Genomic DNA, 12899 nt, shown 5'->3' with positions numbered 1-12899 from the left:
CTTGACTATGGCAGGCCCCTGGGCTCCAAGCCCCGCGAGCTCGTTGGATAAGATGGCTCTGTGAACCAGTGTTAATTTCGTCCACTAAAATATTTAGTCAAAGTGATATTCTTTACGACTAAAATTGGACTAAAACTAAATTAAAAGTTTTTCATGAGACTAAAACTATGACTAAAATGTCCAGATATTTTAGTCGACTAAAATAAGACTAAATAAAAATGAAAAGGAGAGACTAAAATCATCCAAACTTCTATTGAGCGTCTGAAAGAGCCTTAGATCATGTAAAGTCACTGCCAAAGGATCAGCTCTGAGCTTTGTTCATGTGGAGCAGCTCCATGAAGCAGAGGAACAAGATTAAATATGATTATAATGAATATTATCAATGCAAAGTCGACTAAATTCGTCTTAAATGTAGTCGACTAAATTGATATGCAATTTTAGTCGACTAAAACTAGACTAAAATTTAAAATTTTTTTTTTACTAAATCTCGACTTTTGAATTACATTTTAGTCAAAAGACTAAGACTAAAACTAAAATAAAATATGTTGTCAAACACTGCTGTGAACGCCGCCTCATCCCGTACTTTTCAGGTAAGTTTGATGCCCGAGTTCCCGAGATGAGAAAACCTTTGAGGTAGAAAAGTGCTATATTACTGGGTTGCAGGTTCTAGAATGTGATGATGTCATCGGACCCAGCGGGGGGCAGGAGACAGTTTTTCCTATTAACATTATTACACTTTAACAAGTCGTAGCTAAAAAGAAAATGTATGACTTAGAAAAATGATCATTAATATTAGTCACTGGGTCCATGATCTCTCAAAATATGTTTTCCTCTATATAATAGTTTAGGCCTTTACGATGCTGTGATGTCACCTGCAACCCAGCAATAAGTTGAGACTAGGGCTGAAAGATATATCCTATCGATGTCGAGATATGAACATTCAAAATCTTAAAATCGAAAAGGCAAGATATCAATGATATACAGATATGGATCAATAAAACTACTCTTGTGGTTTTCACCTAACCCATTGTTATATCACATCAATATAGCGATATCTGGCATGAATATCGTTCAGCCCCAGTTGAGACCATTTACCTTTACCATTTTCATGCATGGTTATAATACACCCGTCCTGGAACCGCCACCTTAACGTGGTGGAGGGGTTTGAGCACCCGCATGATCCTGGGAGCTCTGCCATGAGAGACCCTACCAGGAGCACGAAGCCCCCGACAACAAACAGGTCCTATAGGTGACGGGTCAGACAAAGAGCGGTTCAGAAGCCCCTTATGAGAGACCAACAGGCCCGGTTAATCGTGAGGCCGTCCACCCGTGGACCCACCACCTGCAGGAGGAGCCACAGGGGGCTGGTGCAATGTGATTTGGGCAGCTCCAAACAGCTGCCCCCAAAACCCGACAACGGACAAGTGGAAGAAAGTGGATGGATGGATGGTTATAATACTAATCAACTTGAAAGTATTTTAAGGTATTCAGAATACAGTACTATGACTGGATAAAGTAACGGATTACCTTACGAAATACACTTTAAAGTACCGTAAGTATTCTCCCCAACACTGGTTGACTCAATTCAGGTTACTCATGTTTCCCCTTTTCCCACCAGGCTTGATCTACATTGTTACATTACTAAATTGTCACTTCAGAAAGGTTCCAGCAGAGGGCAGCAGCCGTCACGTCTGCCATGGAGGGGAAAGAAAACACGATGCATCCTATTAATTCAACCTTTGTGCAAAATGTTCTAATAATTTACTGGAATAAAATTAAATGTGAAGATATGAATCAAATGACCATTCAACAGGTTTAGGTAGAACTGACTAACTATTGTGGATCAATACACTGGTTTGTTTTATGGCGCATCACAGAGCCATGAAGCTGGTTGTGGTGAAGAATAAGCCAACAAAGTATGAATTTTACAAACCATTGTGAAATAGAAATGTATTTATTTAGTATTTACCATTATCTGCTATTTATACATGAAAAATATGAACAAGAGCAGTCCGTCAGGTCAGCAGGCGTCCATTGGCCAGTCCAGCTCTTTGAGAAAACTCCGTTTCCCATGATGCACTGCCCCAAACTTCTCCAGCCGCAGCAGTCGGGAATGAGCCAAGCGCCAGCCAATCACGGCCTGCGACGTGCGCGGGAACGGGAGCGAAGGGCCCGCCTACAGCAAAAGCATGCAAGCAAAAAGGTATTTATGTTACTGCTTTGACTTTACATTAATAATGTTAATGTATAACACGCATTTCCAGTGACGTCACGCACTGTTGTGGCCGCCATTTTGAATACCGAAACACCGAGCACCGCACGGACCGCCGTTATGCCGTCCGCCTGTTGCGCTGTGGGATGTCCAAATGCCATGTCTCAGAAAAAGGGACTGGCTTTCTACAAGTTTCCTAAAGACCCAGTTCGTCGACAGAAATGGATAACTGCCATCAGGAGGGACCACTGGACTCCAACAGCCTACTCTAAACTGTGCAGTGCGCACTTTGTTAAAGGTGAGGCGGCCTTGAAACAGTTGCAATAATGTAAAACACTAGGCTTTCCATTTACCTACATGAATGAGCACATAATATAACTCTAAGTAGGACCTTGAGGAATAAAACAGCGTTGTAAATGTTGCCATTTATTCAGGCCGTGACATTTTCAGAATAAACTCCAGTTTAGCTAGCGCACGTGGAGCACTTCACAAAGTTCCAACTCTGAGCAGGGGTGTCCAAAGGGGGGCCCGCAGGCCAAATTTGGCCCGCCGAGAGTGACCTACTTTTGCACCGCATAATATGGTTAACACTAACTCTCCTCCCATTCATTCTCAGTGGTAAATGTGGATGCAGTACACGTTTTGACCACTCGCGTCATATTGGGGGCGCTGTTTCACTCCTTTCGAAAAGTTAAGGAAACACTGTTGTGATGTCCAGGTTTTTATCAGAGCGTTGTAGCATCAACTTTCCCAGTTTGCCAACTTTTATTTCAATGGTTGTTGACATCAACAAAGGTGGGTGTTAAAAATTGATAAAATAATTTATGCTGAACTGACACTTTCAATATGATCTAATAGCTATGGCATTTTCTTTGAGTTACTAAATGAATGAGGCAAAGTCACTGTAGGTGCTGCAGATACAGGTGTTGTTGTTGTTTACATTTTGCACTATATTTCTACAGTTGTTGATTTTGTTCAAAGAAAACTAGGCTTTTGCCATAGTTAACATTTGTATTAATGTAACATGTTATTTGCATAGATAGAATCAAATGCACATGTATACTGAAAGTGAAATCATATTATTATTATTATTATTATTATTATTATTATTATTTGCCTTCAGTGCTCATTGTAGCAGGCCATGCTTTGAGTAGGTTCAGGACGAAATTATATAAACCTGTAGACCTTTTAGACCTGGTCTAAACATGCAAGGTTATGGAAGTGATGCTATCACATCTCTCCAAGTTACACGCCCCCCACGCCTCCCTTAAAGTTTAATTGGTCACATTATTGCTTTACTTATTTTTACATAATGCAGACCATACAAATACATATATGTGTGTATATATATATCCTGAATTGTTACAAGAGTAGGGCATGAAAAAGACTGAGCCCGTATTGCTGCATTGTGGTAAAGTGTTGTTCTGTTTTTCAGGCAAAAGTGAAAATCCTTTGGACCCTGATTATGTTCCAAGTGTGTTTGTGTTTCTCACATCTGATCTACATCAGAAAAATGTGAACAGCTTTACAAGATTTCAGAAAACACAACGTATTAAAAGGAAGAGATGCAAAGCAGAAAAAAACACAAAACTGGAGAAGAGTGACAAGAGTGGGGAACATGGCTGCTGTGAAGAACCTGGACAAGAGTGCAGATGTGAACCCCACAGAGCAAGGCCGTCTGCAGAAGCCCACATCCCTGCAGAAGCCCACATCCCTGCAGAAGCCCACATCCCTGCAGAAGCCCACATCCCTGCCAAAGAGTGCGCCAATCAAGGATGCAAAGACGCCATAAAATATTTGTCCAGTGAATGTAACAGATTGCTGGCCGAGGTGCACGTGCTCCGCGACAGAGTCAATAAGCTCTCTTTCCAAAAGGAGTCCTTTAAGAACAATGATGAAATGGTGCAGGACCTAACAGGACTTCCATCTTATCCCAAGATGATTGTTGTTTTCAGTTTCTTGTCCACATTTCTAAAAGCCCCAGCTGAGTTATCTCCATTTCAGTGTTTTTTAATTACTCTGATTAGAATGAAATTTAATTTACCACTTAGCTTTTTAGCACATATGTTTCATGTATCAAAGGCGGCTGCATCACGGTTATTTAATTATACTCTTAATATCATGCATGTTAGATTAAGCAGATTTATAGAGTGGCCGAATAGAGAGCAGATAGAAATGTCAATGCCAATGTGTTTCAGAAACAGTAGCTTGAGCAACTGTACATCTATTATTGATTGTTTTGAAATTTTTATCGAGAGACCCAAGAACTTGAACGTCCGAACCCAAGCATTTTCTCATCACAAGCCTCACAATTCTGTCAAGTATTTGATTTCCATCACTCCACAGGGTGTCATATCATTTGTATCTACTGGTTGGGGTGGACGCACAAGTGATAAGCACATCACAGAAAGCAGTGATTACTTGAAGAATCTCTCTCCTGGTGACGTGGTCTTAGCAGACGGAGGGTTCACTCTGCAGGACACCGTTGGGCTGGACAGTGCACGTCTCAAAATACCAGCCTACGCCAAAGGGAAGCAGCAGCTACATCCATGTGAACTTGAGGACACGAGAGGATTGGCGGCCGTTCGCTTTCATGTGGAACGTGTGATCGGTCTTGTGAGGGACAAGTACGCCATCCTTCAAAGCACAATCCCCATCTCTCTCTGCCAGCCGACAACTAAGGGAGAACTGTCATCCCTGGACAAGATGGTTACTGTCTGCTGCGCTTTATGCAACATGTGTCAGTCAGCTGTTCCTTCAGAATGAACAAAGTGACCTTTATAATGATATGATTAAATGGTAATTGGTGAATGTGAATCTGCTGCTTGTTTTGTTGTTTATTTTATGGCTAATTTGCAATGTCAGTCCTTAACCCCTTAACTCCCACCTGAACCGAGCACATTTTCTCCAGTTTGGCTTTACCCCAGTCCAAAAGCTTCTGGGAAAAAAGCTGTGAAAATAGCAACAAAACTGAGATGAAAAAAATTATGGAAATGTGACAAAAAAGTGAGAAAACATTGACAAAAAAGTGACGAAAAATGGATGAAAAAGTGGCAAAAATGTCACAAGAAATTGATGTAAAAATGACAAAAATGTGACAAAAAATGACAAAAAATGTGACAAAAAAACGACAATAAAATGACAAAAATATTATAAAAATTTGACCAAAAAATGACGAAAAATTGACAAAAAATGACGAAAAATGACAAAAATGTGACAAAAATGTGATAAAAAATTGACGAAAAAAAAGGACAAATTTGATACAAAAAATGACAAAAAAATGTCAAAAATGTACCAAAAAAATTACAATGAAATGTGAAAAAAATGTCAAAAATGTGATTTAAAAAATGGACCAAAAAATGACGAAAAATGACAAAAATGTGATAAAAAAATTTACGAAAAAAATTACAAAAGATTGACAAAAAATGACAAATGTAACAAAAAAATGACAATGAAATGTGACAATAAAATGACAAATGTGACAAAAATGAAAAAAAATGTGATAAAAAATGGACAAAAAAAGGACAAATTTGATTCAAATTTGACAAAAAAAATTGACAAAAAATGACAAAAATGTGATAAAAAAAATTGACAAAAATGTGACAAAAAATGACCAAAAAAATGAAAAAAGTTACAAAAATCAGTTGAATACCCAACAAAAAAATGATGGGGAAAAAATCTGATGCCGTGAGGAAAAAGATCCTCTCGGTTCAGGCGGGAGTTAAGAGGTTAAAAGGGCTTTTCAATCACACAGAAAATACATTTAGTTCATTTTCTGATTTGATTCAAAAATGAACAACAGGCAAACAGAACATTTACAGTTACATTAATTCTGACACAAAGGTGCATTTGAGTGCAATCCAAAAATAATTGCACACTTTAAAACAATGCTTTGGTTCATTTTTAAGAGATCTAAGTCCGGTTTCAGATCAGGAGACAAGGAGTTCCAGAGATTCGCGCCCTGGACAGTGAAGGCCAACTGTCAAAGGTCTTTTCTGAGGGGCCCTTTTACATTTCCATCGAGCTGCGTCTATTCAGAAAGGTGTGATCTGTCAATCCGAGAATGGAATCTCAAATTCAAATTAATTGCAAATACCTAAACAAAAAACACCATATAATGAAAGTTTGTGGAAAACTACAATTTCTTTGGGGCTAAAATGTTCCTTGTTCCTTTTTTTTTTTTACCTGTATTTTCTTTTGGAGTTGTGGGGTACTTGTAATATTTCGAGGAGCTGTATACCACAACTCTTAATGAAGTATACTACTTTGACTTAGGCATTGTTAAGTAAACACTGAAATGATTTACATTGTCGTCTTTGTCCGATGAACTTGTGTCCGTCTCAGGCTGCTGCTCTGCGGTTTCTCTCTGCTTCAAGCTTTCTTTCTGGTACTACAAAATGTATACATAAAAAAAAAGAGATACAGTTTGTTATTTTCTACAATTTGTTCAGCAGAATATGATTTTGGCTTGAAATCCCTCACCTCTCTGTACTCGTCCGTCAGGAAGCCCCACTTTTTTGGCCAAACGTCAGCCGAGTCCTTCTCCAGCTTCACATGGGCCTTCCTGAAATAAACACAAAACGAAAATAAAGTCTTCAGATTTATTTACAATTTGATGGATGGTGCAGTGATGGAGGAAGCTTTTAATTATCGTTTTAAAACCCTTGTGAGTCGGTGAGGTCATGGACAACCTTAACCTCTTAACTCCCACCTGAACGGATCCCATTTTCTCCAGTTTGGCTTTACCCTAATCAAAAAGCTTCTTGGGGAAAAAAGCACCAAAACAGCCACAAAAAATGAGAAGAAAACAAGGATGTAAACGCAACAAAAAAAGTGACAAAAATTCAACAAAAAAGTGACAAAAATTCTACAAATATTCAACAAAAATGTGACACAAATTCAACAAAAATGTGACAAACAAAAATGTCGCAACAACGCGAGGAAAACGATCAGTTCTTAGCTTTCAAATGAGGTGTTACACAGACCGATATAATGGCCAAAGAGGACAGAATGCATTTGGTTTAGGCGGGTGGTAAGCGGTTAAAGGACGTGGATCGGCCATGCTGACGTATTATTTAATGCTGCAGACTTTTGTTTGCCAATTTAGAAGAGATTTACCGTGTTTAGTTTTGGACACTTATTTTTCTCTTTACACGTACACTAAACCTCCATGGGCCCAATAACAATGTTCTGACTTTTAAAAGCCAAACCACCCCAAGTCCACCAAACCGCAGATGACTTTGACACATAAAATTGAGATAAAATCAAGAAAATGTAGTTTCAGTTTTTAGTTTTACTTGAAATTAAGAAACATATTTTTTCATGTAAACTAATATTTATGAATTTTTTCCTATTTTGAGTCTGATGATATTTTTCTTCTTCATTTAAAGGGATATTTCAGGATTTTTGACATAGAGACTCATTTCCTAGTTATCCAGAGTGTTGTTGATTTCTGGAGATTTTTTTTATTTATTATTATTCATGCATTCCTTGTATTTGAAGAGTTTAGTGGTGCTAGGCTAGTGCAAGGCTAGCGCATGTCTATGGTAACTAGTAGCCTGCATTAAAAACAGTCTGACCCAAGCACAGTGCACCTGAGGCAAATCACTTATAACACTAGAATACCCATATAAACGTCGCTGCTGACTGACTAATTTTTGAAATACAATATTTAACAGCATGGTGGCGTAGTGGTTAGCACTCGTGCCTCACAGTTCGAAGGTCCCGGGTTTGTTTCCCACCTGGACGGGGCCTTTCTGTGTGGAGTTCGCATGTTCTCCCCGTGTCTGCGCAGGTTCGTGGTAAAAACATGTGCAATAGATGACTTAACTTAACTTAAACTTAATTTTGCATTTAAAAGAACTTATATTTGAGCAGCATCAGCTTTCTGGTTGTATTTACGTGGCGGCGGAGTGATCTGCTTGGTTACCGGGTCTAGTTTATTTACCTGCGGCAGCATTACTACGTGTGGAATTCACAAAGGAGCTTTCTACAAATCAGATATGGCAACGTTTGGAGGACGACCCCATGATTTTTAATGCAGGCTACTAGCTACCATAGACATGCACTAGCCTAGCACTAGCCTAGCACTAGCCTAGCACCACTAAACTCTTCAAATATAAGGACTGCATGAATAATAAAAAAATATATCTCCAGAAATCAACAACACTCGGGATAACAAGGAAATGAGGCCCTATGTAAAAAAAAATCCTCAAATATCCCTTTAAGTGTTTCTTGGAATTAGCGACACAAATGGGACAATTTCAATGCCCTCGCTCTCACTGTACTTCGCTGGAATTCTATGTACATTCACAAAACAGAACTCTAGCATCACGTTCGCCACAAAGAATTTAAATTCCTCAATTCTAAACACACACATGTCAGCTTTTAGACACACGAGCTGGTGCTTTTACCAGATTTCGTCCCGATGAACATAGTTGACTTTCGCGGGAGTTTTCGGTGCCTCCATCTCCTCTCCGTGGGTTGAGTTTGTGTTTTGTTGTAGACCGTCTCCTTGGGCTGTGTCAGGATAATGTTTCACCTGCACCAAAGGCTCAGTGACACCAGAGTTTACCGTCGCCCTGGAGACACATTCCCATACATCTACGTTGGCCTTATACCCTCTGGCCGACACACGGGAAGAGTTTTTCTTTTGGCCAGAACTCAGGGAACATATGCTGTGTTTGATCCTGTCACTGATGATTTTGAGAAACACTATTACACAAATCACAGAGTACTTTTAACATTATTAGAGTTAAATGGGAGGAAAAAAAGGTAGAAATGCTGTCAATACACCCAATTAGGTCATAACACTGGCATTTGAAAGAAGTGCACTGGAAAAAGAATAATCGTTTTAAGGAGGAAATGACATAAATCTACTTGAATTAAAGGGGGGGGGTTTATGCAAAATCGACTTTTTCAAGCTTTACATCATGGTATTATGTCATTCCCTCATTAAAAACATGCCTGAAGTGTTGCCTTGGCACATTCACATATTTTTGAGTAATCTGTAAAAACTCTGATGGCGGCCATTTTAGGGATAGGTTTGCCCGAGTCCTCCTAGGAACGCCCCCACCTCCTGGAGACGCCTCCGAGCTTTCGTCACCAGCCGAGTAACCAACCACTGCTCCTCAACAGAACCCCCTCCCCACTGATGCCACAGACAGCGTGTGGAGGGGGCGTGTCGGAAAGGGTCAGAGGTTCTTAAAGAGACAGAGGCCTATTTCAAGACATTCACTACAGCCATTTTGAGAGAGCAATTTTATACAAGGCAGTTATTCTAATTTACTGCATTTACAGACCAACAGAAGGTTTGGTCATCATTGTAATGTGATATAGACTGGTGCTGTGTGATTGAAAAAAGCAGAATAACCCCTCTTTAAAGGGGGAAATACACAATATAAAAAACTTGGGTGTGTAAAACTGTTGATCAGGTACTTTCTTTTTTCATTATGATTTACAAATGACAAACTCACCATAAATGGCTTCACACAGGCACTAACTAAAAATTTGTGTTAACTTTTATATTCTTTGAAAAATAGCAAAACAATTCTGCCATTATTTGGTCGTCATAAACATGAGAAAGCATGTTTAAGGTTGCCAGAAAATGCATGACATGATGTACATTACTTTACCAGTAGATGGCAGCAAACTCCTGATCAAACATGACTCACTCCTTCACTTTCCTCACTGGACCATTCTGCATATTTGCTTTTTTTCCTTTGTAGAGATTACTTTCCAGATTCAATCCTTGAGCATTAAAACCTTTAATGAAGAAAAGTGAAGTGGAGTCAATTTGAGCACTGAAATGATGAGGGAGGTGAGTGAATGAAAAGCACCAAACGCACTCAGTAAGTTACCAGAACAGAATTTATTTTATCGTTGATGCAATCACACTGTACATGAATGAGTTACAGCAGTTCAATGTTAACGTTATTAACCTGTTATCTGCCAGCTTAGGGTTAGGGTTATTATACATGTTCAAATCTAAAAGCATAAGGATACCTCATTTAAAAGCCAAGACCTTCTAGTATAAAATGTTGAAACCTTGAAAAATCACAATGGTCATCAGTAAAAGCACATTTACCTCATATCTGGGGGCACAAATAAGTCCTGTTTATGAAAAATAAAATACAATTACTACAAGGCTTCATGACCCACCAGTTGAGACTTGCTGCTCTTTTGACACATTCTTGGTCATATTTTCTGAGGGAGAATGGAAATAAGCAGGTGATTTAAACCTCCGAAAACTGGGAAGAGCTTTTGTTGGTAGAGTTGGGTGAAGGAGTGAATGCGGGCGTTAGTGTCAGCGTTGTAGAAGGTCAATCTCCGTCTGCTACATTCGAGGTGGAGTCTTATCTTTAAAGGATGTGATTTCAGTTTCAGGACACTTTCCTTTTTCTTGTCAATGTTAAACGCTCTGTATTGTCCGTCAGAGAACTGGAGGGACCACCACCCTGCGTCGTCATCTATGAACTCATCGGTGATTGCGATATGATAGGCTGATTTCGTCACGACTCCAAGCTCCCAGTGATCTCCGTCTGCCACGTCAACGTCCCAGCTGTGAGAGCCGGAGTCGAAACCTTCTGAACCGCGGACGATCGTAGAATCGAGCCTCACTCGTTCTGGGTTTCTGGGAAGCGCTTGTTCATCACCATGGGTGAAACTGGTCAGATCATTGGACAGGAGGAGATCTGGGTGGGCTGTGTTCGGATCCAGAATGACGGGAGTGAACTGCACCAGTCTCTTCATGTCGGTCCAGATGTTGAAGGCCAGGTTGCCCAGGTGTTTGGCCTGGTCTATCAGAGCCTCTGGTTCCAGCTGTGGCTCCTCCTCCAGCAGGGGGCAGCGCTGCACTCTCTCCACTGTAGCCTTGTATTGGAGCAGGAAGGAGACGTCTGGCGCGCTGAGCTGCTCCTCTGTGGCTCTGATGCTTTCTGACAGAGCTTCTATCTCTCTGCTCACGGCCGCCATCTTGTCCTTCATCCTCTGAGTCTTCTGCTCCTCTTCCTCTTTCAGTGCTCTCATCCGGACCTCTTGTTGTTCCGACAGAAACTCATGCAGTTTTAGAAACTCTTTTTCAATCAGATTTGCTGTGTGGCACGACTGGGCTTCAATGTGATCTAAAGTAAATTCACAGTTTTCTTTGAACCTTTCCACAATGCGAAGGCGGTCTTTCAAAGGATTCAGAGACTCACAGAGCTTCTTTTTAAAGCCTTTTGTTGCTTCCTCAATTGGTTTAAATCTATGATTTCTATGAGCGGCCGAGTCCCGACACACCACACAGACCGGCTGCTGGTCAGTCAGACAGAACAGTTTGAGTCTCTCTGAGTGCACTCCACACTCCTGCTCTTCTGGAGTCTTCTGCTCTCTTTGCTGGACATAGGCCTCACACAGGTTTTTCAGAGCCAGGTTTCGTGGCGGGTCACTCCTGGAGGATCTTCTCTTACAAACAGGACACTCTCTTGTGGGCTTTTCTCTCCACCAGTTCTTCAGACAGTCTTTGCAAAAGCTGTGGCTGCAGCTCAACACTACAGGCTCCTTGAAAATGTCCTGACAAATTAAACAAGTCAAATCTTCCACCGGTCGGAACGCCATGGTCGCTGAGTCCCTTTACTCTGCTGTCTCTGACTGCTCTGCTCTTTATAAAAATACTCTGACGTGAGGTGTGTTACTGACAGGGTAATGTTTGTCTTAGTCTTATGGTCAAGCCTGTTTGCCAACTTTGGTGCAGCTCTCTTTCGATTCACATTAGAGGTAAAGTGTCATGATGAACATTCATGTGTAAAAAGAATGTGTCCTTTATTTGAACCATAACAATAATGGAATAAGCCCATACTCTGCACAGATGTTCCTGTACACCAGGGGTCACCAACGTGGTGCCCCCGGGCACCCAGGGGCCCTTTGGGGCATGTACAGTAGCCCTTGGGACTTTTTCTAAAGTGTAAAACACTTCATTTTCTTGAATCTAATTCTTAAAATTACAGTTATTTCGGTTCTTGTGACTCAGTATGAGTTTAAAATAAAGCTATTTTAATATAATATGGGGTCAATATCCTATAAGTGAACAGTGTACGTTTAAGTCTTCAGGATTTGTTTTTAACTGGTAGCCCTCGAACAACTTAATGCTCTTAAAGTAGCCCTCAGCTGAAATAAGGTTGGTGACCCCTGCTGTACACTATACCAGCCACTTGGTTATGGCGTTCCATGTAAGCTTTCCCTGCAGCATCTTACACCCTGCAGTGATGTAAAGCTGGATTGTCTCATTGGCCTCTTTGCACAGTCTACACCTGGGGTCTTGTCTGGTGTGGTAGATCTGGGCCTCTATTGCTCTGGTGCTCAAGGCCTGCTCCTGTGCAGCCATGATGAGCCTCTGTGCTGTCCTTTGTCCGGCTCTGTCCAGCCATTGGTAGGATTTCCTGATATCCGCCACTTCAGTTATGTTTCGGTGGTACATCCCATGTAGGGGCTTGTCCGCCTATGACCGGATCTCCACCGTCTTATCTTCTGTTCCCCATTGTCTGAGACATTCACTGAGCACGTCATCTGTTGGACCCCTGTCCTTGATGTACTTATGGATCTTGGATGTTTCATCCTGGATAGTGGCTCTCACACTCACTAGCCCTCGGCCTCCTTCCTTAAGGCTAGCGTACAATCTCAGAGTGCTGGATTTGGGGTGGAACCCTCC

General features: G+C 40.8%; 2 protein-coding genes across 2 annotated transcripts; both read right to left on the bottom strand.

The window, feature by feature from the left end:
- Nucleotides 1-2020: 2020 nt before the first annotated feature.
- LOC306982502 (ciliary microtubule inner protein 1-like) lies at nt 2021-9878 on the bottom strand (the record flags this gene model as incomplete). The annotated part of the gene is made up of 5 exons (XM_079582438.1): nt 2021-2176; nt 6519-6602; nt 6695-6776; nt 8626-8793; nt 9847-9878. 5 exons carry the CDS (start codon nt 9876-9878, stop codon nt 2021-2023), a joined length of 522 nt encoding a protein of 173 aa, XP_079438564.1.
- A 530-nt stretch (nt 9879-10408) lies between these two features.
- LOC306982501 (zinc-binding protein A33-like) lies at nt 10409-11809 on the bottom strand (the record flags this gene model as incomplete). Its single annotated transcript, XM_079582437.1, has 1 exon — nt 10409-11809. One exon carries the CDS (start codon nt 11807-11809, stop codon nt 10409-10411), a length of 1401 nt encoding a protein of 466 aa, XP_079438563.1.
- Nucleotides 11810-12899: the final 1090 nt, after the last annotated feature.

The sequence above is a fragment of the Gobius niger genome (genome assembly GCF_951799975.1).
Source record: "Gobius niger genome assembly, chromosome: 24".
Taxonomy (NCBI): Eukaryota; Metazoa; Chordata; class Actinopteri; order Gobiiformes; family Gobiidae; genus Gobius; species Gobius niger.
Note: the sequence above shows the minus strand (reverse complement) of the source record. Positions and strands in the feature narration are given on the sequence as shown.